The sequence below is a fragment of the Macadamia integrifolia genome, chromosome 5 (genome assembly GCF_013358625.1).
Source record: "Macadamia integrifolia cultivar HAES 741 chromosome 5, SCU_Mint_v3, whole genome shotgun sequence".
Taxonomy (NCBI): domain Eukaryota; kingdom Viridiplantae; phylum Streptophyta; class Magnoliopsida; order Proteales; family Proteaceae; genus Macadamia; species Macadamia integrifolia.
Window position 1 is genome coordinate 12,608,745 of NC_056561.1, and position 24,577 is coordinate 12,633,321.

General features: G+C 38.3%; 1 protein-coding gene across 2 annotated transcripts in view; it reads right to left on the minus strand.

The window, feature by feature from the left end:
• Positions 1–1,757: 1,757 nt before the first annotated feature.
• The window catches only part of LOC122079266 (KH domain-containing protein HEN4-like), a 24,720-nt gene continuing 1,900 nt past the window's right edge, over positions 1,758–24,577 (minus strand). The window contains exons 2-8 of one of the 2 annotated variants that reach the window (XM_042645588.1): positions 15,630–16,309; positions 13,566–14,015; positions 13,167–13,412; positions 12,782–13,021; positions 2,500–2,555; positions 2,311–2,410; positions 1,758–2,078 (exon numbers count right to left, since the gene is read on the minus strand). In XM_042645588.1, coding sequence (XP_042501522.1) covers positions 1,911–2,078; positions 2,311–2,410; positions 2,500–2,555; positions 12,782–13,021; positions 13,167–13,412; positions 13,566–14,015; positions 15,630–16,268 — 1,899 coding nt within the window. In that variant the 5' untranslated portion in view covers positions 16,269–16,309 and the 3' untranslated portion in view covers positions 1,758–1,910. Of the gene's footprint in view, positions 2,079–2,310; positions 2,411–2,499; positions 2,556–10,775; positions 11,203–12,781; positions 13,022–13,166; positions 13,413–13,565; positions 14,016–15,629; positions 16,310–24,577 lie in introns of those variants that run through there. The other variant, XM_042645589.1, reaches the window with a different exon arrangement.

Below are 24,577 nucleotides of genomic sequence, written 5' to 3' on the forward strand. Positions count from 1 at the left end.
AATCGTCGTTACTGTATATAGGCGTTTGAATGGTAATTGGATCGACACCGGTAATCCGGCCAAATTGATCGAATGACTTAGAGATACTGCCAGTGTAAGATCCGGCAAGAGCAAACTCTCCAGAGGTTTGCAGCCGGTTGCTAATGGCAAACCCGTTAAGATATATATCAGTTCCTCAAAGCTCTCCGGAATAGATCCAGTTGTTAATCCGATGAGCTGGTTAAGCGGCCAGAGCTCTAAACCTATTATTAGACTGGAACATCTCCAACAAAGCACATGATCACCATTGAATTGTCACTTGTTGCCTTTGATGAATATAATAATGCTCTTTCGATTAAGTTACCTGGGACCCACTTATTATGTTAAGGAGTACTTGGGATCATCACATTTTTAAAACTACGGAATCAACTGTTTTCACATCGGGGGAACAACATCCAGAGCAACGACCCCAACAGTTTGGAAGATATCTCGAGAAAAGGTTTTAGCACCGGTGTATCCTATATGTACTCAGGTCTATTCAAAGTATCGCAATGGTGTAATGCCATTGACTTATTGGAATAAGGTTAGTGATCTCATTACTCGAGGGTCATTGGAATTATGGTTTGTTGCATTGCATGGGTTCTCCTCCTTTTAATGATGGTTGGTTTTGTCCTGGTCTCAGAATGGTAGTTTAAATACCCGCGTTATTGTTAATTTTCTCCTTAAAAATGGGCTCAGTGATAGATCCCAAACACGGGGATATAAGAAGTTTTGGAAAGTTTTATGAAACTTAAAATTCACCCCCTCTTTTTTGGTAAACTTGAAAGTGGATACGGAATTTTGTTTTGTTATTTTTCAAAACACATTTGGGTTTGCTGGGCCTCTTGGGATACAAAGTATCTCCTTTCTTCTTCTGTTGTGGATTTGAATGAAACTTTTCCTCCCTCCCATTCTCTTTCCCAACCTGACAAGTCTCGTTTGTTCTCTGCTATAACCATGTATTATATTTAACCCTCTCCATTTATAAATGGGTTGCTGACTGTGGCAATGCTGCTACTCCCTCTATTTGTAACATTTCTCCAACTCTAAACTGTCCTTTTATGCGTATCAACATTGCCTTTGTGGATCATCTAATCCTTATTTGTGACGACTACTTTGATTCGACTACAATAAACTTGCAAAAAGAAGAGTCAGTATGGTGCAGCCCTGCAACTCAAGAAAAAGAGGAAAACCACTAAAGGGAAAAACCTTGTTCTGTTAGTCACCCACCACGTACAGAGAGCTTGAACTGGTTATGTGCAATTTGGAACGATGGATTACAACGGAGGCACAATCCAGGACCCCTTCTGTGATAAATCTGTGCAGCCCCCAAGAGCTTGACGGTAGAATAGCCTTTTGTGGAGTCACCCAAGTGGTGTTTCTTGTCATCCGCTGTAAACACCAAGACACTTCATGGGTTCCTCTCCACTGCAGCCAATCAAGGTTGAGTTACCCTTGAGGAATGTCCCACGGACTCGAACCTCTGACCGACTAACCAACAAATTTCTAAATAAAATTTCCTTTGTTCTCACCCATCGATGAACGATGGATGGATGGCCTTTAATCTATCTAAAAATTTAAGTGCAAGTCTAAACGACCAAAATGTTACCCGAGCCCCTATACAGGAGGAAATTGCCAAGTTGGGTAAATGTTTGAGGGATTTTACATGTTATTTCTGCCAGCAAACAGATAACATGAGCCATGAGAAATATAGAAAGAGCTACAAGTGATCCTGATAGTAATGCTAACACCTGAAACAATCAACTTTGATTGAGGTTAATTTCTCACTAACAGCCTACTATCAGCCTTACAAGAGCAGGGGGGGAAATAAAAAAGTTACTTATGGTACAAAAATATCCAAAAACTATAAAAGAGAAAAATGGACAAAGTTACTATTGATAAGCTTGCTGCTGCGAATTGAAGTTCTGTACTGCTGAAGAAATGAATGCCTGAAGAAGATTCTGAGCTGCATTCATTTGCTCATTAGACCCATGGATCTCAACAACACATTCTGATGCTCCAGACTGAGGATCTTGCAGTTTCACTCTAGCTCCAGAAACCTGCATTTTTGGGAGGAGAATTGGGAGACCATGAAAGTTGGCTTTTTTTCCACCACAAAAGGTTCTAATTTTTACTAATAAAATCACAAATCAGAACTTAACAGAATAAATCCTTACTACATTAATCTTATACAGAACTACATCCTAGCAGGTTTCATTGCCCATCTGGATATCTGACAGCAGTTGGAAATTTCAACTTATTTTAACACTTTGGACAAGTTTAAAGTCTAACCTCACGAATATTGGAGATACTACTTCCACCTGTTCCAAGAAGAGAACCTACTGCACTGTAGGGAACCTTAACCTCCATAGAACTACTTACATTTGCATACCTGGAGAACAAGGAAGACAGAGAACCACTCCATCACAACTCTCAAAAAAAAAAAAAAAAAAAGGATCAGAAGATTAGTAGTTACTGTACCCGGTAGCAGATGGCTGGACAGGATAACTCTGGCCTTCATATTCATGTCCCAGAGCCTTGAAATACAGAAAAACAGTATTTTAGTCATCAGAGGGGATAGATACTAAATACCATTTGAGCAATATTGTAAGAAGTCCTCATAGAAGCACCAAAATGCATCATAATGGGAACTAGTTTAGCATTAACATGTAAAACACCATAGAAAGTTTGCACTCTGATCAGGGCGGTGAATATCAAGCTCTAGTTTTAATATTGATGCTTCAAAAACATAGATTGAGGTTCTACTTTGATCCACATACCAAGTAAATAAGATTACTGTATCTAAGCAACATACATATATCCAAAATTTGAAAATTATTTGGTGCCTGCCACTTCAAAAGCAGAGCACATAAAAGAAAAGGAAATTTACTGCGATAAAACACATCCACTGTAAATGATGCATCACCAAATAAATATGCATGCATAGATTGAACTCTCCATTATTAGGTGGACAATAAACTATGACAATTTTTCAGATTTCATTTATCACATTTCAGAAATTCTTTGATTTCAAAAAAAATAAAAAATAAAATGTAATGAGACAACAATATGCACTGAATCAAATCTATCCCCTACAATTAGAACCCTGTGTATTCTTTAGTTCCTTTAATGCAAGAGTAGATTATAAGAAATAAACTACCCCCAGCAGTTTATAACCCCAAACAATACAAATAGCACCAAGAAACAAAGAAATAAGACCATCAAATAAACCCCCAAGGATACAACCCATATAGGAGCAAAACCAGCCCAAAACCCAACCCGATGGAAGATAGAAAGACCTGCAATATGGCTGGACAGAGAGATGTGCGGCCAGGTCTGTAGGGCTCCAATTGAGCTGCACTCTTGGGCGTAGGTAGTCTCTAGGAATGGTGCAAAAACCTAAAATTTGAAGCACTTCCGACTGTTGGTTGCTGAGATATTCACTTTCTTGAAAATCAGACCTAGGAAAGAGAATTTGTCAGAATTCTCCAGTAACAGCAACTCGTAACCTTGAATGGTTCTCCCAAGATGGATCGATTGATCCACTAATGATGTGGAACAACCCCTAGAAGATGAAGCAGATCAGACTTCAGATGGAGGAGATACTGGAGATCGATTGGACTTCAAAACTCCTTACAGGTGCTGGCCGATCTTGACAGTAATGAACTCTAACAGAATCTGAATTCTTCTTGCAGTAAACAATTAATAACAGAAAATAAAAATAGAAAAAGAAGACTAAAATAGATGGGGGGTTGGGAAGGGTGAAAGAGAATAAAGGAATAGGCATCTCACCCCTCAGGTTTTGGGTATCACACCCCTCAAAGGTTTAGGCATCTCACCTCTCAATAACAGCTCTTTTAGCTAAAGAGTAATCAGTCAATAATTCATTCATTCAAATCTAAGAAATATCAGTGCATAGGCTCCTCCATTTAAAGAGGGCAGAATTACAATCATACCTTGACTAGGAGCTAGTTTCCAAATAGATTTGGACTAGGCACTCCTACTACAACAAGGACCTCAAATAGAACTAGGACTAGACTTCTAATTCCAACATGGAGTAGGATTGGCTAACCAATAGTCCTTATAGGACATTACACTCGATGGGCCCAATGGGCCTTTATTGAATTAAAACAACTTAAATAAAAGCACTGAATATAAATCCCGTTTTCCTACTTTATACCCATATTTTAGGCCCATTAAAGTGGCCCATTTCAAAGAAAACCCATGGGATCAAAGGCCCAACACATACATAACACAACACAAGGCTTATTTGTAATAAAATAAGCCCAAGTGACTTATCTACATCATCCTTGCATGCTTTTATGACTAGGAATACGATTTCTTATTAGGCCATTTTAGTTTTCACTTCCATTAAAAGTGGCAGCTGACATTGATACTTGTGATAAAATTACCAAAAATTTCAAGCAGCTTACAAAACTTTTCTTATGGAAGATGTTACAAATTTGTTTCTTTACCTATAACTCCAAATAAGGGTCTTAAGCTCCAAAAAGACCTTATCTCCACAAGTACTTGTAACTCAATTCAGTAAGCCTTATCTTAGCTTCATGGGGTTGACTATACACGATCACCTACTCCACTCTAATTAGGCCATATCTGCAGTTGAAGCCCCAACTGTTTTCTTTACTACAAATTTACATTTGAATATGGGAATCTATAGCTTTATCTTTGCCCTTGTAAGGTCCCAATATGCACCATATGACTTACGCTCAGTTGCGCATTTGTTAATCTGTGCACTGCACAGGCACAAACACCATCTCTCAAGTTTCCCTTTTTTTATTTTTTTATTTATTTTTTTATTTATTTATTTTTTTTTTTTTTAATTTTTTTTTTTGATGAATTAATAACAATATAACAAGCAAGAAGAATATACAGCCCTGAGGGGAAAGAGAGGGGAAAAGGCTAAAGGGCCAGAACAAGCAGCCCAAGGGGGGAGGGGGAAGGCAAAAGGAATATGGTCAAACCTCAAGCAACAACAGTGAGTCTGTTCCTTTGGGAGTCCCTTATAGGTCTATGGGGGAGGGAAGCTAATTTGGAGCTCACATCGAACAAGATAGCATTCCACATCAAAGGACCTAGATTTGGTACTCCATCTCTCAAAAGGGGAAGGGAGAGGCGAGGGCTCGGCCAACAACAACAAAGGACTCTTTTCCAAATGGAAGAGGAAAAAGGGCATTGGAAGAAGAGATGGTTAGAATCTTTAGTCCTGTTCCAGCAAAAGCAGCAAGCCAAGGGGCAAGGGGACAAGGATGTGTCTATGGATTAGGAAAGACTGGGTGAGGAGACAGTTGGATAAGGCTCTCCAAGCAGAAAAGCTATGCCAAGGAGTAGGAGGGTTATGCGTTCTACTGAGGTCCTAGGCCGAAGAAGAGAAAGACTTAGGGGAGAGGGACCAGATAAGCCTGATACGTGTTGCAATGTAATGTTAATACTCGTAAGCATAGTATCCTGTATCAATACATATCGACTAGATAAGCCTGATACGTGCTGGTTTCGGTAGGTACTAATATGATACAATAGGGAGAAGGTGCTGTTAAAAAAACACTTTATTGGACCAGTATTGACTGTATCGACTGATACAAACCAATACAGTTCTAATGACTTAATATAGTCGATATTAATGTAGAACTAGGATAACAAATCCCAGGCAGAATCTCAAAATCTGGCTAAATAGGGAGAAATTAATGAACTCACAAACTGTGGCTCAGACGGAGCTGAAACTTGGAGTAGACAAAGGTCCTATATGGGTCAACAAACCTTCCAAAGATGAGCCTCAACTGATGGCTGGTTGGGAAGTTATGCTCGAAGAATGAAAAAAGAAACTTTATGGAAGCTCTGCAGTAGAAGCAGCTAAAGGCCTTGGATGGTTTTCAAATTTGAGTCAAAGGACCCTAGTATGAATGCAATGAAGCCTTCAAAAGATGAGTTCGAATGCTCAATAATCAGGAACTTATAGCAGTAACACTGCTGAAAATCAGGTTACAGCAATAGTAATAATGAAACAGCCTTGCAAGTGGTCTTCAAGCTGGTACTAGACGGATATTCAGCACTCAGAAAAAATAAAATAAAATAAATAAATAAAAACAGAATTTGATGGAGGGTTGAGAGGGTGGAAGAAGAATAGGAAATGGTCATCTTACCCCTCAAGTTTAGGCATCTCACCCAATTGCATCCGTCAGCACAACAGCATAAGCCATCTTTTTTTATTTAACTCAAATCTGTCTTCTCATTATAATTGAAGGGCTTTCAATAGACTTACATTGCTTGGACACAAAGACATAATAATAAAATAAATAAATAAATAATGAAAAAAAGGAAACTAATGCTAGAAATAAAACCTTCAAATTTAACTTCAAAGTTGCTAACCAAGTAAGAGTAAATTAGAAACTAACAACTAATGATAAAAAGGAAACTAACATACGTTACAAAATAGAAACTTTTTTGAATAACAAAAATAGGAAACTAACTAGACTAACTTAATCAATAAGAAAATAGAAACTAACTAAAAAAGGAAACAAATTTTCCCAAGTTACAAAGCTTGCTTGCCAAGATAAAACAAAGAAATAAAAATAGAAACTAATATCTAATATCCTAACAAGTGCTGGCAGCATCTTTCCCAAACCAGCTGTCATTATTGGACCCCAAGGAACTGTTCACGTGAACAGTAACAGCAGGTTGGCTGATCCGACTGGAGAAAAACAAGGCTGGTTCAATGTATAAAAGTGAACCAGATCTGAACCAGAATTGGGCCAGCACTGAATTCTCTTTTTGATAGCTCGATCTACATCAGATATGCCATTAGAGCTCAAAACCAGAGAGTTAACACTTCCGAAAACAACACCACCAGCAACAGGCACTGCCAACGGCAAAGAAGAACTCACCTGCACAGAAGCAACGGCGATGGAAGAGACAATGGCAACAGTGGCAGCAGGCAACGAGGACAGCAGGTTACAGCAATGGTGGAGCCATGGAGGGTCTCTCCACCGACTTCACCCCCTTCTCACTCTCTCTTTCCCTTTTATACCTAAAGTAATTTTCACCTTAGTGTGCCACCCATGGAAGCTTCTATGCACTAACATTTAATAAGCCACATGGAAGGATGATTTGGCAAACCCAATCATTGAATAGGAAGGGTGATGCAGATGCACACCCATGGACCGACCCATACTCATCTGGGTTTACGGACAAAGATGAACCAGATCCATATCGTTTTGGGTCTAGTAGGATTTTAAGAATTTACTTTATTTAGAAAGATTGTCTTTGATTTTATTTTATTCGCTTTATTTTAGCAAGTTAGGTTCACGTAGGATTTAGAGAGTCGGTTTGCAATTTGTTACCTTGCTTAAGGTAGTTTCTTATTCCAGTTGAGTTTCTATTTTTATCATGGTTTAAGATCTCAGGGAGATCTCTCTAATATCTCCCTTTTCAAAAAGGAGAGACGAGATGTATGACGAGTTATAATTGTACAAAAACTCAACCAAGATCTCGAGATGTCGCCTCTCTCACTACTTTTTTGAAGAAAAAACACTAAGGAGCAAGGATTTGGTACTTTTTCTTGAAGATCTCCATTCCTATACTCATCAAAGTTTAAAAAGTAGAGAAGATTACCTCTTTATCCACATTTGGAGTTACTTTAATTTTTAATGTATGTGAATGAGACTCATTGGTCATCAATGTTAATTGTTAAGCAATTAAGTTATTATCTATGATGTCTTTTAAATTCTTATGATTATGTTGTGCCATGTGTTTATTGTGGAATGTGGATTGTGGATTGTGGATTGTGGATTGTGGATTGTGGATTGTGGATTGTGGAATAGAGCATACTGGCCTAGGGTCCAACAAGTCGGAGACTTCTTATATAGGCTACAAAGTCAAAGTACCATTTTAAGTTTGATTTCTAAAAAACTAATGTTTCCTTTCTGTTTAAAAGGCCCGAAATAGGGTAAATACCAAGTTTCAGGGGCTACAAAGACCAACTGGCCACCAAGACCAACCACCGAAATCTCGCCAAATCTCTCTATTTTGGATCAGCGAGATGGGGGGCAGAGCGAGATCTTAAACCTTGATTTTTTGTCTTTTATTTTTCCTTTAAATTGGTTTAACCAATAGACAAATTAGAATTGAAGAATGAAAAGAATTGAGTCAAGTGCTTGTGAAGCCTGCGAGCGTGTGTGCAATTCTCCTTCCCCCCTTTTCTTAGTATGATTTCTCCCTCCCCTGCAACTCTAAGACCCATCTCAGGGATTTCTTCCCTTCCTCATTGGCCTCCAATTTGGTATCAAAGCCAAAGGATCATTCCTTCGTCCTCTTTTCTTTCCCATCTCTTCCCCATTCCTCTGTTCTGTCTTCTGCAAAGAACTGAGTTCCAATAAGAAAAAAACAAAAAAAACAAAAAAACAAAAAAAGGTCTCTATTCAACACAGAGAAGCTGAACCGAAACCCCAACCCACTGTAGCCACCATCTTCCCAAACCCTTGTCGGTTCCTGTCGCTGGGATTCCAATGGGGAAAAAAATAAAAACAAAACAAAAGCAAAAAAAGAAGTGAATCCGAGACGAGAAAGTGAGAAGCAGCAACCCAAAGAAAAAGAAGAGACGAGAGAGCGACAGGACTAAATAAGAGAGGAGAGAGTGCGAGACAGAAGTAAAGAACACACCTGGTTCGAACAACCACCACCACCACCGTCGCAGTAGAAGTGGTCATCCTTGATCGTCGGCTTCCTCTTCGACAACAGAATCCACGAGCAAAAGACCTACCCCTACTGGTTCCATAACTACAGTCTCCACGCACGAGACCTCTCCCTCAGTTAGTGATCGACTTCTACCCCACCTTTTTATTTGATTACCTCTCTATTTACCTTTTTTTCCTTCCTTATTTACCCCTCCCTTTCCCTTTTATCACTTTTGTCCTAATTTTTCTATAACTTCCAAGTTTGCCCCCACCCACACGTGACCTCCCTTTGTGTTTAGAATAGAATTCCTCATATTTACAATTGTGCCACTCACTAAAGGACTTCCATATAATTACCATTCAGCCACCCTCCTCTTACCGCAATATAATTACTATTTTGCCATTCACCCTTACCTTAAGTGTTCTCTTGCCATAGTGGGCCTAAAGTGCTTCCAATTACAAAACGGACCATGGAATCTTTTGTGTTCAAATTCAGAGTGTGATTGCCTAAAGGAGAGCTTGCTAATTTGTTGATTGATGAGCGACTAAATGACAATTTCATCCCAAGAGCTATGGTGGATATGTTGTCTAAGACCAATCAGATTATTTTTTAGTCAGAGGATGATGTATTCGTTGAGTTCTTTGCTTCTCAATATTTTGACATGCTTTTTGTGAAGTGTTTGACTCTCTGTTGGACTCTCCTCAACACATTATTAAATTGGGTCGAGGTCGGTTAGAAGAAGAGCATGGCATTGTTGATCATGATAAAAATTTGTGCACCATCCAACCTTTCCACATGCATCAGAAATTTGTTCTTCATAGTTCGGCTAACTCAAAGAAGGTGGTACCAACATTGCAACCACAAGACAAATCAACTGAGTCAAAACAAGAGGAAGACCGTCTAGTTGTGGAACCAATAACGGCACCGGAAAATGAGAAGCTTGTGGCTCGAGTAATGATGGACTTCAGCACAACGCTTCCCCATTATGAGTTTGTTCTCCCCTATGATTTTCCGGACCTAAATGCTCCTCCAAAACTTTATATCTTGGATTTTGTTCATGTCACAAACAATGAGCAATTCACCCCCACTCGTGAGCTTTTATTGTTACCCTTCTACAAAACTTGCGGACCGGTTTTTCTCAACACCAATAGAGTTGATGCAGATGCACACCCATGGACCGATCCATACCTATCTGTGTTTCCAAACAGAGATGAACTTGATCCATATTGGTTTTGGTCTAGGATTTTAGGATTTTACTTTATTTAAAAAGATTGTCTTTGATTTTATTTTATTCACTTTATTTTAGCAAGTTATGTTCACGTAGAATTTAGAGAGTCAACTTGCAATTTGTTCTCTTGCTCCAGGTAGTTTCTTATTTTAGTTGAGTTTCTATTTTTATGCCTTTTATTTTTCCTTCAAATTGGGTGTAACCAATAGACAAATCAGAACTGAAGAATGAAAAGATTATTCGAGTTGAGTGTTTGTGAAGCCTGCGGGCGTGTGCAATTCTCCTACCCTTCCCCCCCCCCTTTTTCTTTGTGCGATTTCTTCCTCTCCCCCTACAACTCTGAGACCCATCTTAAGGATTTATTTCCTTCTCCATCGGCCCTCCATCAAAGGGCATGATCTAGAATAGTTACGTGTCAATTTACACAGCTTATTGGCATATTTCCATTGTTTCTAACCACCCATTTGCTTCTCTAAATATAATGCATCTTTAAAGCTTTATATACTGCCACATGGACAGCTCTGATTTGTCAAATTTGACATGAAATCAAAGTATGATGGGGATACTTGTACATAAAATTTGGTCTCTCACTGATCTGCCCTGTGGCAGATATTGGGTACAACTACCTAAGCATTTCTATGCATATCTCACATCTCTCCGAAACATCTCTTAAAACCACCCTCCCAATACACTAACCGATACCAATACTCGACACCTTGCTTATAAGTTCCTCGAATGCATTCAGTACTAATTATACCCTTCCTGGTTCTGCCAACATCCCTCAGCCACACTTGTTTAGTGTTGCTTGTTTATTGCCAAACGCTAAGCAGAACAACTTAAATTTACAGTAGAACCAAACTACCTTTTAAATTCTTCAAATGAACATAAACATTGTATTCATGAGAAAAGCATAAATACTTCTGAACTTCTTCTCTATCCAAATAAAACAAGTACCTATAAGAAAATTCATTGAAGTTTCCCAGTACTAACAACATCACCATTATTTTTTTTTTTTTTTCTCTCTCTCTCTTTTCTTAAAGGAAGATATAATATGACCATCACACAAATATGCTGGAAACTGATCAGGTTCAACATTAGCACCTTCCTTTTGTCCAAATTCACCATTTCCTCATTACTCAAGGAGTCACATTCCCAAACCTTTCAATCTTCAAAATGAATTCTTCATGTTGCCTGACTAAGAGAAAAGTTCCATTTTATTGCTTCTATGTTCTCCTTATCCCTCTGTAGCTTCAGTCGCCTTCATAACACTGAACATATGGAAAATCCTCAACTCATTAAGTCCTTAACAAGGGTTTAGTAAGTAGAATAAGTGGTTAAGAGAATTTTGCAATAAGTTTAATAGATTAGAAGATATGTTCAGTCAAAGTTTTTGTGTAGCAATGGTAATATGGTAATTGGACGTAATTGGGTTGTGGCATTTGGGCTTAATTAGTTTCTTGTGTTATGGCCTCTTAGTGTTACAGACTTTTAGTAGGCTACAAAGACCAATTTTGTAGTTTCTAGAGTGTCTGGAAGTGCCCAAGGGTATTTAAGTTATGGGGTAATAGCTTTTAGAAACTAGTTTCTGTTTCTGAGTTTATACAGGCAACTAGTTTCCATTTGGAGTTTTCCCTTCACCTATATTTAGGTTTGTACTACTTGTATAAGATTGAATCAAAGAAAGAATTTTTCTCTCAAGCTTAGAGCTATTATTGCATGGATGTACAGGCCCCTTCGAAGGTGGAATCCCAATATGAGTTACCTTTTCCTTTCTCTTCTACTTGCTCTTTCTGACACTGTTACAGCAGGTTCTTCAAGCTCTGAGCAGCTTCTTTTTCCACCAACACTCTCAATCAAACCACCAGCAAAACACTGTCCCAGCCTTCTTCCTTTAACCCTAACCTTACACCCTTTCATCCACTACCAAGACGTGCTTTTCAATACTTTCTATTTTCCCTTCCAGCATATCCGAACCAATTACAGCCTATTCAACCTCACATCCAACTTCACAAAACCCTAACTCCTTTAAATCCTAGCCAGTTCAAAATCACTTACCCCCTTCCTTCTAAACCCTAACCCTAATTTTCACTTTAGCAGTTTATACTTTCCATAACCAAAACAGCAAGCCTTCCTTGTCCTACACTAAGAGACACATGGAAATGGTCAAGAAATGCATGGATGTGCTTTTGATACATATAAAATACAGTTTTGAAGCATAAAGCACCTTATTATGCAGTATGTAAATATGTATCAGTTTGATGCAAGGATTTGAGTTGTTTATATACATAATCAAAACAAAAAAAGAGATCTGCAACTTTACCACCTTTTTGCCCAAATCAGTTTTGATCTGTGATTAGAATACTCTTAAGTCTCCAAAACTTGTTGACATGGTAAAGATTAGAGTCATTTTTTACATTAGATGATGTCTTCCAACTCATATCGAAGAGAAAAACAAGTTTCCAAGGCCTTCGGTTGCTCTCAGTTTCATATCTCAGTCATGATTTATGTTTTGCAGGTTTAAAAGAGGTGTATCTTACCTGAATACAGACCATATCGGACTGAATCGGTCAATACAAACATTTTAAAAAATAAGTATTGTATCAATACCTACTCATACCAATACGTATCGGTAGATACGATAATATGCCTACTGATATTTAAAACACTGGACATAACTGGATAAATCCAACACATGATCTAATAATCTTAATCAGACAAATCCCATAAAGTAGCCAGAAATTCACTTTAGCATCCACAATCAACAAACCAATGAATATGCTGTGGACCTCATCAGTACCCCATAACTATAAACACCAGACTTATAAACAGAACTCAAAATGAAGATACCTGTAGGTGTTCATATCCACCAGAACCACTAATTCCAGTCATGCCAGATGGTGGTAGTGTTCTCCCAGGGAAGTTTCCTGAAGGACCTGGAGGAATAGGACCCGGAGGACCAAATCCTTGAAAAGGTGGCGGTACAGAAGGAGGTTCAAGTGCAGCATTTGAACCTCGGAGAGTTCTCACTCTAAGCCTTGATGCAATCTCTGACAGGGCTTCTCTAGCGACAGCAATATTTCCGCATATCTATATCACAAAAAGTAAGATCAGTTGACAGAATCATAAGCCTATAAATAATTGATTCGAAAAGCATAAATTGATTGACAGAAAAGTTAACACATCAGTGCATGAAAATGTGTTGTTATATGAGGTATGATGCTAACCACATCACCTGCACAAGCTCTTCATCTTCAGAAGCACACTTGGGCTTCCCATCCTTGGATATAACACGTATGTCTGCTTGCGTTCGTCTTCTCATTTCAGTAATTACATGACCTCCCTGTCCTAGCAGGCAGCCAACCTTACTTGATGGAACAAGAAGCCTTGTTGTGATGATGCCCTTCTCAGACATTTCACTTGTTTTATTTTGAAGGTGAAGAATAGCCTCGATGGTTGGTGATATTGGATTCCAGAGAGCCTGAAACCAGTTTGACAGTATGTTCATAATCACAATTTGGCATGAGTTATAATATGCATATCCAAGAAAGAGAAAGATCGTTGTAAAAAGACTAATAATTAAGTAAAACGAAGAATGCCATCGAGAAGTGATTTAAAGGGAAGAAAGATTTACTTCAAAGGAAGAGACAACAATTGCACGTTCCTCCCCCTCAGGTACTGTATCATCAACTTGAATGTTAGCTCCTGTCTCTTGTTGTAACTGTTTAACGGTTGCACCTCCCTTACCAATAACCCCACCAATCTTCCCAGCAGCACACAATATTTTCATAGAGAACTCATCTGATGCCTCTCCAGCATTTAAAGGTGGAACACCATTGAAACCACTTCCATATCCCCCCATCCATGGCATCGGTGGTGCACCATGGGCACCAGAGTTCCGGTGAGACCACATTGGATTTCGTTGTGGTAACATATTAGCCATAGGAGGACCAGGAGGATAAAAACCTGGGCTCCCAGAAGGCATAGAATAATTTACTGATGGATTGTCTTTACGTGGATTCTGGTGCAATATAGTAGAAACTTCATAGAGAGCCCTCTTTGCCACATCTGATGCTCCGGATATCTGAAAAATATCTTCCAAAATTAGAGTTCATCTGGGACGACAAATATCATCCAAGACTCTGCAAAACCAATCTCCTATAGATTGTGCATGTTGTGTGCTTGCAGAATCAAACATCAACAATTAATTACAAAGAGAAGAACTAAAATTCTATTCATGAAGGTTACTCAAATATACGAGACCCAGCAAAGCGAGTATAGATACATAGGAGAAATATAACCCTCAATAGATAGATGCAACAAACTGCTATGTGATGTCAACCACATAACATTGAAGCCCATTGAATTAGAAGTTCCAGGAATAGAGATAACACATGCCTGTTGAAAAGCTTGAAAGTATGAATCATTAGAAATAAACAAAGATCAAACTTTGGACAACATAAAAAGTACGAGAACAGGCACACGATGATCCAAAAAATAACAAAGTTGCACCCGTAGTGCAACCATCTCTAAACCATCTAGGTCTAAAGCCATTTTATCCACGGTGTGTAAGACCTAAGGTCACGAACCTTGCAAAGTCTGTTGGAAATCGATTGATGCAAAATCAGTCAAAGCAATAACAAAACCATATCCAACAACTAGTACATAAATGCATTTCATTGATCAAGCGAGTGTCAAGAACCCCGATTCCTTGTGTACACCTACCAATTAAACAACCTCTTGCTTGAATAAAATCTCGTTTCAGAAAAGAGTAAAGAATCATTAAAATGAACTACAGTTTTCAAAATAGCTCAAGTACCAATGTCACACAACATTTCTGGATTTTCCTTTTTCATCATTCTTTAATTCAAAACACAAACAACATAGGAAAACTAGGAGGTAAATTTAAATCAAGGTTGAACCACAAAGAATCTAAACCAAATTTCCAATAGGGTGTGATATACTTCCAAATGATAAAGAATAAAATCCCTTCAGTCAAGACAAGAGAACCAATATATATGGTTCAGGACATCTCAACGTTAGGCATCAGTTAGGGCAGGTCAAAAGGAGAGAGTTAGTTTCTCCTCAAAAGGAGCCCATACGAGAGAGTTCCTTCACCTGAAGAGAAGTCAGTTCTCCACTAGTTTTATGTTGTATCGGGAGGTTGAAAAGGACTCCCCCTTCCCCACGATGGCCTTATTTCTTTAATTTATTCCCCACTTTCCTTATTACCCCTCCATCTTTTATTACTTCTTGCCCTTATTTTGTTTTTAGTTCCAAGATTACCCCTCCCCACTTATGCCTTCCCTTCTTGTAGTCTTGAACTTCCGCTAATTTACAAAATTTTCCATTGACCCCATTATTTGAGTTTCTTTTGATTTGGTGGGCCCATAAGCAATACGATCCAGGTTTTGGAATCTCGGATCCGCACCATGCCTCCATGATGATGCTTCACCTGGAAGAATTACGTTATTTAAAGAAGAATGATCATGCAATACGACAGACGGAAATTATAGATAACATTTACTCTATATGCCATTTCCAAACTTGATGTAGTTAGCATATACGAAAAATAAACAAAATATTTGAAAACTACGCCATAATTCAATATTTACTGCACCATATTGTTCCTTTCAAACACCAAGTATACACAAAAACATGCTTAAGATACCAGTGAACAGGTGCAACAGTATATTACCTGGACTAACTCATCGTTGCTCATGGCACAAGCAGGCAGGTGCTCTGCAGGCAGGATACGAATGTTTGCATTAGTTTCAGTCCGCAATTTCTGGATGATGTTTCCACCTTTGCCTAGAAGACACCCCACTTGATTGTTTGGAACAAGAAGGCGTGCAGTGACCACACTGTTTTCATTATTATCTTCGCATGTTATGCCACCAAATAGATCATCTTCCTCAGCCATTCGTTCATGAACTTTTAACAAAGCATCCTGGGCAGGACAATGTGGCTGCAAGGACTCATGTTCATTCTCAGTGACAACATCATCCTCATCATCTTCATTGGCATTGTATCTCCTAGGTTTTCTTGTAGCAGAGCTAAAAATAATGATTACTCTCTCATCTGTGCCAGGAACAGATTCAGAAACTCTGATTTTGGCACGGGTTTCATCTCTTAAGGCATTGATTATGCTACCACCTTTTCCAATAACACTACCAATCTTGCTACTCGGACAGAGAATACGGTAGACTGTGTCAGAAGCATTAGGAAGCCCAGCATTTGGTTCATGGCTAAAACTCGGCCTATTGCTGTTTTTGTTGGTCTTTTTTCTCTTGAACTGGAATTTTTTCTTGAAAGAACCTGGCTTGTTCCTATCCATAATGATGATCTAGATATTTTCCAATGTATGACAATCAAAACCTGAGAATTTTGTTTTGGTGGGGGGCAGGGTGGAGATGGTAATTAATCAGTGTACCAAAAGGCATAACACAAAAAATCCATTTGATAAAGGAAAAGCATAGACCAAAAAATTCAACTATATTCCGTAAAGTTGTTGCATAGATGTATTAGCACATAGTAATGGTTCGAGAACTCGAGCGAAACATGCGAAATTTCGCATGTTTCGCAGGTATCGACCCAGGTCGAAACGAAACCTTAGGGATTTTAAAAAATACCTGTTTCAACCTGGTTTCTACAGGTTTCAACCAGGTTTCCCATGTTTCGACCGAAACATGGAAATTTTCGACCCTCTCTTGTGCAGTTTTTCTCAAAACATAGGAAATTTCGACCCGCTTTTGTGCAGTTTTTCTCCCAAGTGTGGGAAACTTAGGGAAGCAGTGGAGATTTTCATTTTTTTGGCACTAATTTATGCCAAATATCATTTAAGTAAATGCTGTTTATATTTGTGATTTCATTTACTTGAGATATTATTCATAAATAAGGAAATAGATTAAAAATCAAATTCCTAAAGGATAAAAAGTCAACCCCCCAGTCCAAGAACAAAAATTGGATTTTAGATATAGGGGCGATTTTCAACTTCTAAATGCTAGGGTTTTTCTCAATTATGAAAATTTTATAAATTCTATAATGTTAAAACATTACTAAAAATCAAAAGTCCGGTAAAATAATCTTTTGTTTTGATATCCCTAAAATTATTTTCATTCAGGCGATTTTAACAGCATTCGCGCACTTTAAAATAAGTTTGACCGAAGCATAACTATGTCATTACAACTCAAATTTAAGTAATCTTAGACTTGTTGGAAAGCTGGTTTTATGTTATACCTAATATAAAGTCTCATATAAAAATAAAAATCATTTGACCAGTCAAACTTATTATAGAACAAGAACATTTCTTTAAGTGTTGATTATTTATAATTTAATGTGACTTAATATTATTTTTTATAATTTGATGTGCCTAAATGTTGATTTTAATGACGATGTGGCTAAATATTGATTTTAATGACTTGATGTGGCTTAATGTTGATTTTTTATGATATAAGGTATATATAGCTTACTAAATAATGTTAGAAAAGATAACATGCGTGCCTTGAGGGTAGTGAGTCACTACTTGGATGGAACCGCCTAGACACTCTACTTGGAATTGAGTCACTACTTTCGAGTGTTGAGTAATTGAGTCACTACTGTTTAATGTTGATAGATAACTGTTGATGATGCAATATTTTTATCTATTTTGGATCATTTGGATTATGTCTTATGTTTTTATGTAGATTGTAGACTATATATAGTCATTATGTAGTACAGTTTCAGAATTTAAGCCAACAAGTCAGTGTAATAAATATCAAACCTTTGGTTCACCGCACAAGTAAGACTTTGAGTTTTTTTTTTTTTTTTTTTTTTTTTAATATGAAACTAATGATATGAATGTGTTAGAAATGTTTACAATAGGTTGTACACAAAAAATAAGACAAAAAAAAAAACACTATTTGGGGGTTAAAACCTAAGTTTCCACCATACTGGGAAAAATTCACCAGTATCCTCGAAATTTTTCAGGCTTCCACCGAAATTTTGGTCTCCCCAGAGTCAAAACCCGATACCGTGAACATATATTGACACATGCAAAATGAGATCCCTCCCTTTTTTGATGAGGGAGAACAGAAAACATATATTAACAGAGTTATAATTGCTCTCCTTCCAGGAAAAACGAGGCAACAGAGTTTCCATTGTATATTATATGAATGAAAGTTTAGGTAATTGAGGAAATAGGAAAAAAGCATGTGAGTAGAAACTGACTGACAAAAGTATGCATCAACATCATTCTCATAGGCACTGTTGCCAACCAAGCACTGGTTATCAACTTCAACGCATGGTATTTTGATCAGTCTCCAAGGCGTAGCCTAGGCATCCGGGCACATTCTTGGGTCCAAAGTAACAGCACGCACTATTTGATGAAAGAAAGGCAACGCCTTGTATGCCTAATCATTGCCTAGTGGTTTGTGATAATTCGCCTTATATTAAATCAGTTTTTTGACACTTCAGGAGTTTACATTGATTTATATTTATTGCTATTTTTTTATGAATACATATTGTTGTTTTTTTATGAATAGGCTTATCTATATCCTATGATTTGTTTATAGTACATTGGTTTTCTCATATTAGGTTATTAGTAGCATAATCATATCATATTGCCCTATTGCATTGATATTTTTTCTATGACGAATATAAGCATATTTAGAAAATTATCATTGCTATATTACATAAACTGCACGTCTAGGGAACCTAGGGTGACTAGGAGGGTGCCCCTACAACGCCTTGGGTTGCCTAGTCGCCTTGACAACTATGATTTTGATGCCTTGGTGAGCTTACCACAAAAATCTATGGTAAGGATGCGACCAAATGATAGCACAAGCAAGTGAAGCAAGTGCCAAGTGCCACTCAAGTGGCCCAAGTGCTTACATGGATTCAGGCTAACCTCTAAAATAGAAAACCAAACTGAAACTGGAGAGATTCATGATGATTTTGAGTACTTTTATACCTTTAAGTTGGGGTGAATAAAGAAAAAAGTTTAGAAAACTGGGGTACTGCTTACAGTCCCATAACAGCACCTAATTCCTTCTTCTTCTTCCAATTTCTTCTGTTTCTTAAAGACTTAAACCATAATCATTTTCATCCTATTCCATCTCCTTATAGTTCAACCTTAGTAAAGCTATAAATCTAGGCTGTGCCACATGACTCATGAATAATACTGGTGCTACCAGAAAGTTGATCACCTAGGAATGACTTTGCAACAGCTTGACTGAGTCACTAGCTGCAATTAGTTGACAAGTTCTCGGGGTTTTGATGAAAAACCAGGTCACAAAACCATATTTGGGTTAACTATCAGCCACCCTAGTGTAACTCAAATCAAAGCACTAATGGCAAAACAGTAAATATTTTGAAGTTTATAAGAGAGTGGCAGATTTGTATTTAAAGGGAATCTTAAAAGGGTAAGTTGGGTTCACTATGGGCCCACAGACACACATGAGGTTGTCTTCAACCTCACAGCAGTAAAAACCAGCTGAACTCCCTTATGAAGCCATGTCTAGAGTTGGGATTTCAGGCGAAGGTTGATGATCTCCAACTCTTTGAACAGCCAAGCAATTAACCCTCAAACCAGCAAGTGTAAGGAGGGTTTTAATCTCTGAAAACAGATCTAACAATAGTGTTGCAGTAACCTGGTTTGCAGGTCTTTGATCCTCACAGTAAAGGGGCTTGATGGAAGCAAAACCCAGAACTTAGGTCACCCTTGAGAGTCAAAATAACTCCCATACTATGGAACTGACTGAAGAACTCTTGAAGGATAAATACAACCAGAATCGTGGGTGATCTGGTTACCGCTGAGACAGGTTAGAGAAGGAAGGAGAAGAACTCAAATGAGAGGAAGAAAAAGAAGAAGGAAGAATAGAAGAAGAAAACAAGGGTGAGAGAGAAAGGGGTAGAGAGATCGTACGGAGAAGCTCACCACACACAAGCCATGCAAGCACCAAACAACCCACTATTTTCAATTCATTATCAAATATGCCCAATAAATTGGGTTACAAGCATATTTATAAAAACAAAATTAAAAGTTCCCGAATTGAAGTCTAAAACTGAAATATCAATAAAATCTCAAAATTATCTAACCCAACGTATAATGAATCAAACTCTAAAATTAAAAACAGAATGAAACTCTAGTCTAACTGAAAGATTACAAGATAAATCAAAATAAGAAAATAAATAAACGACTAATATTCTACTAGATCAAAGACCCAATGATGCGGATCCGGGTTCCAAGAACAGGAATCGGATCGCTTAGGGCCCACAATAAAGTAGTAAATTCAAAATTTAAAGAATAATGGCAGTTCTGTAAATAAACTGAAGTTTAAGGGAATGGCAATTAAGTAATTACCAGAAACTTAGAAAAGAGTGGCAGACTTGCAAATAAAAGGAATTTCAAAAGGAGGAAAGGAGGTTAAAGTGACTGGTAGGATATGAAGGGGATTAGAATTATAGGCCAGGGGTAGTCTTGGAAGCAATTATTGGGCATGGGTAAGTAGTAAATAAAGGTGGAATGGAAGGGGTATTCATATGGAGGTAAAACAAAAGAGGGACTTTTACATAAAAGAACAAATACTAAAGGACACAAATCAAGGGGTTTGAGGGGTATAATGGGAAAAACAAAATTAAAGGGTTTTAAACCACTCACGAGTCTTTCTTCTTCTACCTTCAGCCAACGTAAGAGGTGGAAAACCAGGGAGGCTTTGGATCAAGAGAACTCCTTCAATCGGCCTTTGTTTGGCCTGGAATTTCTGGTGAATATCCTCAAGAAGAGGCTCTTATCAAACCCATAAAATAGATGCTTGGAACTGCAGGCTGGAAGGACACAGGAAGAACCTGAATTCGAGCCTGGCGGTAGATTAGAGATCAGACCTGAAATCTGTCTTGTAACTCACAGCAGAGGTCACATTCAGGTATGAATTTCTAAGGTTTAAACCACCTCAGAGTGAAGATCAAACACCCAGAATTTGGAGGGAAAAGAAGAGGAGAGGAAAGATAGCAATCCTCAGTTGTGAGGGTCTATTCCTTCGCCAGAACAGGGGAGGAGGGAAAAAAGAAAAAAGTAAACATGAGAGAGTCACGGCAGCCAAAGCTTCAGCCAAGTAAACATCCAATTTCAAATCAAATTTTTAAATCTCTAAACTGAGTTCTCCATTACAGGGCTATTTAAAGAAAAATAATGACATAATTTTGGAAGCTAATTAAAAATGGCAACTAAACCTAGATAGCAACTAAATAAAATCAAATATAAATAAAAGACTGTTAATCTAATCTCTAACCAATAAAGGAAGTAAATAAAAATCAAATCTAAAGATAGCAACTAATTCCATCGTGCAACTGCATCAGCTCTCCCGGTCTTAAAAGAACTCGACTCCGTTGAGTTAGGTCGTGCTCCCAAGATACCCTTGTAAGTTGCTCGTTGATGAGGTGGCACGTATCTCGAAGCAGAAGATGGGAACATAACACCAAGAGGAGGGAGGGTAGGTTGACGTGCCACTAGAGCAGGAGTCAGTCGACGACGTGGCATGTCTGATAATGCGTGTGACCTCATTAAGTACATACGACCTCCTTGCTTCACCTTGATGGTGTTCCGTGCACCATCATAGAGAATGCCTGCATGTCGCTGCCAAGGTCGCCCTAGAAGAATGTCACAATGTGCCAATGGGGTGACCAAACAGGTGACATGGTACTGTAACGGCCCAAACTGTAGGTGTACTCGAACAACTGCAGTGGCCTCTTCTCGAGCTGTGGGTCCAAAACCTCGAACATGAATCTTCTTGAAAAGCTGCTTTTGTGGAAGGTTGTGTGCTCGAACAAATTCAGCAGATATGAAGTTTGCTTCTGCCTCAGTATCAACAACTGCATGAACATCAATAGGGTCGGAGCCGTGCAGGAGAGTCCCCTTTTGTCTGAAGAGAGGAGCTTTATCAACTAGTCTATTCGAAAAGGATGAAAGGCTAGCTGAATGAGCTTCTACATCCTCATCTTCATCATCGACAATATCATCGTCCTCGAGCGGATAAGGATATAAATGAGATTCATCTTCACTCTTCTCTGTCGGCTGCTTCTCTGCAACGTTCACAGAACGAGTCCTGTTGGGACACTTGTTGGAATAGTGACCCTTCTCGCCACAACTATGGCATATGATATTCTTCACCCCAACACTATCCTTGTTGAACTCTGACCTTTTCTCTTCAACTCTGCGAGCTTCAGGCTTCTTTTCCTCCATACGCGGTGGAGGTCTATAAACTGAAGAAGTCTTGAGCATACCCTTCCAATAAATGGACTTCTCTTCAGCTGTCTTGGCATGAGCCGCTGCCACATCAACAGACCTGAAATCAGTGTTAGCCAATTCAAGTCGAATCTCAGTACTTAACCCACTGATATATCGCATCACCCGTTGCTGGTCTGTTTCCTGAAGCCGACACCTTGAAGACAGTTTGTGGAATTCGAGGGTGTAAGAATCCACATCTTTGTTCCCTTGTTGCAAGTTAAGTAATTTATGAAACATTACCTTTTCATAATTAAGGGGAACAAATTTTTCAGTAAGGATCTGCTTCATGACCTCCCAATTGATAACGGGTCCAAGTCTTCTGACAAACCTTGCATGTAGTACATCATCCCACCATGAACAGGCATACCCAATAAACTTGGTGATGATGAGTTCACACTTCTTCACGTCTGGAAGAGACTTATACGCAAAAATTCTCTCAACTTTGGTAAGCCAGTCAAGAAATTCCTCAGGTCCCTTTTCACCACTGAACTCGGGAATTTCAACTTTGATGCCATAATCTCTGTCAGAAAATTGCCGGGTAACATCCTGGGGAACAACTGGATTAGATTGCTGCCTCTGAGGTGTGTCTTCGATCCGTAAAGTGTTGAGCTGAGGGGGTAATGTAGAGGATCCTTCTTCAGCTCGCTTGTCGGACCTCCTCATAAAGGCAATCATCTCTTCCATAAATTTATCAAACTTGGCTTCAGTCCTCTCAAGCCTAGCATCAGTATTCTGTTGGTTCTCGGCTAACTCACGATACAATTTGTGCAACTCAACATTGGTGATGTGACTCGCCATGGTTAGAAAATTACAAGAAAATTTTCCTCTGATACCACTTGATGCGGATCCGGGTTCCAAGAACAGGAATCGGATCGCTTAGGGCCCACAATAAAGTAGTAAATTCAAAATTTAAAGAATAATGGCAGTTCTGTAAATAAACTGAAGTTTAAGGGAATGGCAATTAAGTAATTACCAGAAACTTAGAAAAGAGTGGCAGACTTGCAATAAAAGGAATTTCAAAAGGAGGAAAGGAGGTTAAAGTGACTGGTAGGATATGAAGGGGATTAGAATTATAGGCCAGGGGTAGTCTTGGAAGCAATTATTGGGCATGGGTAAGTAGTAAATAAAGGTGGAATGGAAGGGGTATTAATATGGAGGTAAAACAAAAGAGGGACTTTTACATAAAAGAACAAATACTAAAGGACACAAATCAAGGGGTTTGAGGGGTATAATGGGAAAAACAAAATTAAAGGGTTTTAAACCACTCACGAGTCTTTCTTCTTCTACCTTCAGCCAACGTAAGAGGTGGAAAACCAGGGAGGCTTTGGATCAAGAGTACTCCTTCAATCGGCCTTTGTTTGGCCTAGAATTTCTGGTGAATATCCTCAAGAAGAGGCTCTATCAAACCCATAAAATAGATGCTTGGAACTGCAGGCTGGAAGGACACAGGAAGAACCTGAATTAGAGCCTGGCGGTAGATTAGAGATCAGACCTGAAATCTGTCTTGTAACTCACAGCAGAGGTCACATTCAGGTATGAATTTCTAAGGTTTAAACCACCTCAGAGTGAAGATCAAACGCCCAGAATTTGGAGGGAAAAGAAGAGGAGAGGAAAGAGAGCAATCCTCAGTTGTGAGGGTCTATTCCTTCGCCAGAACAGGGGAGGAGGGAAAAAAAAAAAGTAAACATGAGAGAGTCACGGCAGCCAAAGCTTCAGCCAAGTAAACATCCAATTTCAAATCAAATTTTTAAATCTCTAAACTGAGTTCTCCATTACAGGGCTATTTAAAGAAAAATAATGACATAATTTTGGAAGCTAATTAAAAATGGCAACTAAACCTAGATAGCAACTAAATAAAATCAAATATAAATAAAAGACTGTTAATCTAATCTCTAACCAATAAAGGAAGTAAATAAAAATCAAATCTAAAGATAGCAACTAATTCCATCGTGCAACTGCATCACCCAAATTTGGACCCGGTTCACGGTCTAGGTTCCCAAACAGTTTCAGGTTGATCCATGGAAGCACTCCTGCATCAGGTTTAACAACTGGGGACTCTTGAGTTCATTATTTTCTTAAAACTCTATATACCTTTTATGTTGCCATTAAGAAATTATTTAAAGGGATTATCTTATTGACGTCTCCCATGTTGTCAAATATTTGTAACCTTACTTTTCTTCCCTTTTAGTATAACATAATTTTTTTTCTGATGGGATAAATATTGTCATTTCACATGTATAACCGAGAAATATGCATGAAAATGACAGCTTCTAGGTTTATTCTCTCTTTAGGCATTCACTACTTCAGAGCATGTATTGTGGTAGAATTCAATGTATATATCATATCTTTGTATCACATTTGTCAGTGGTAGATTTAAAAAA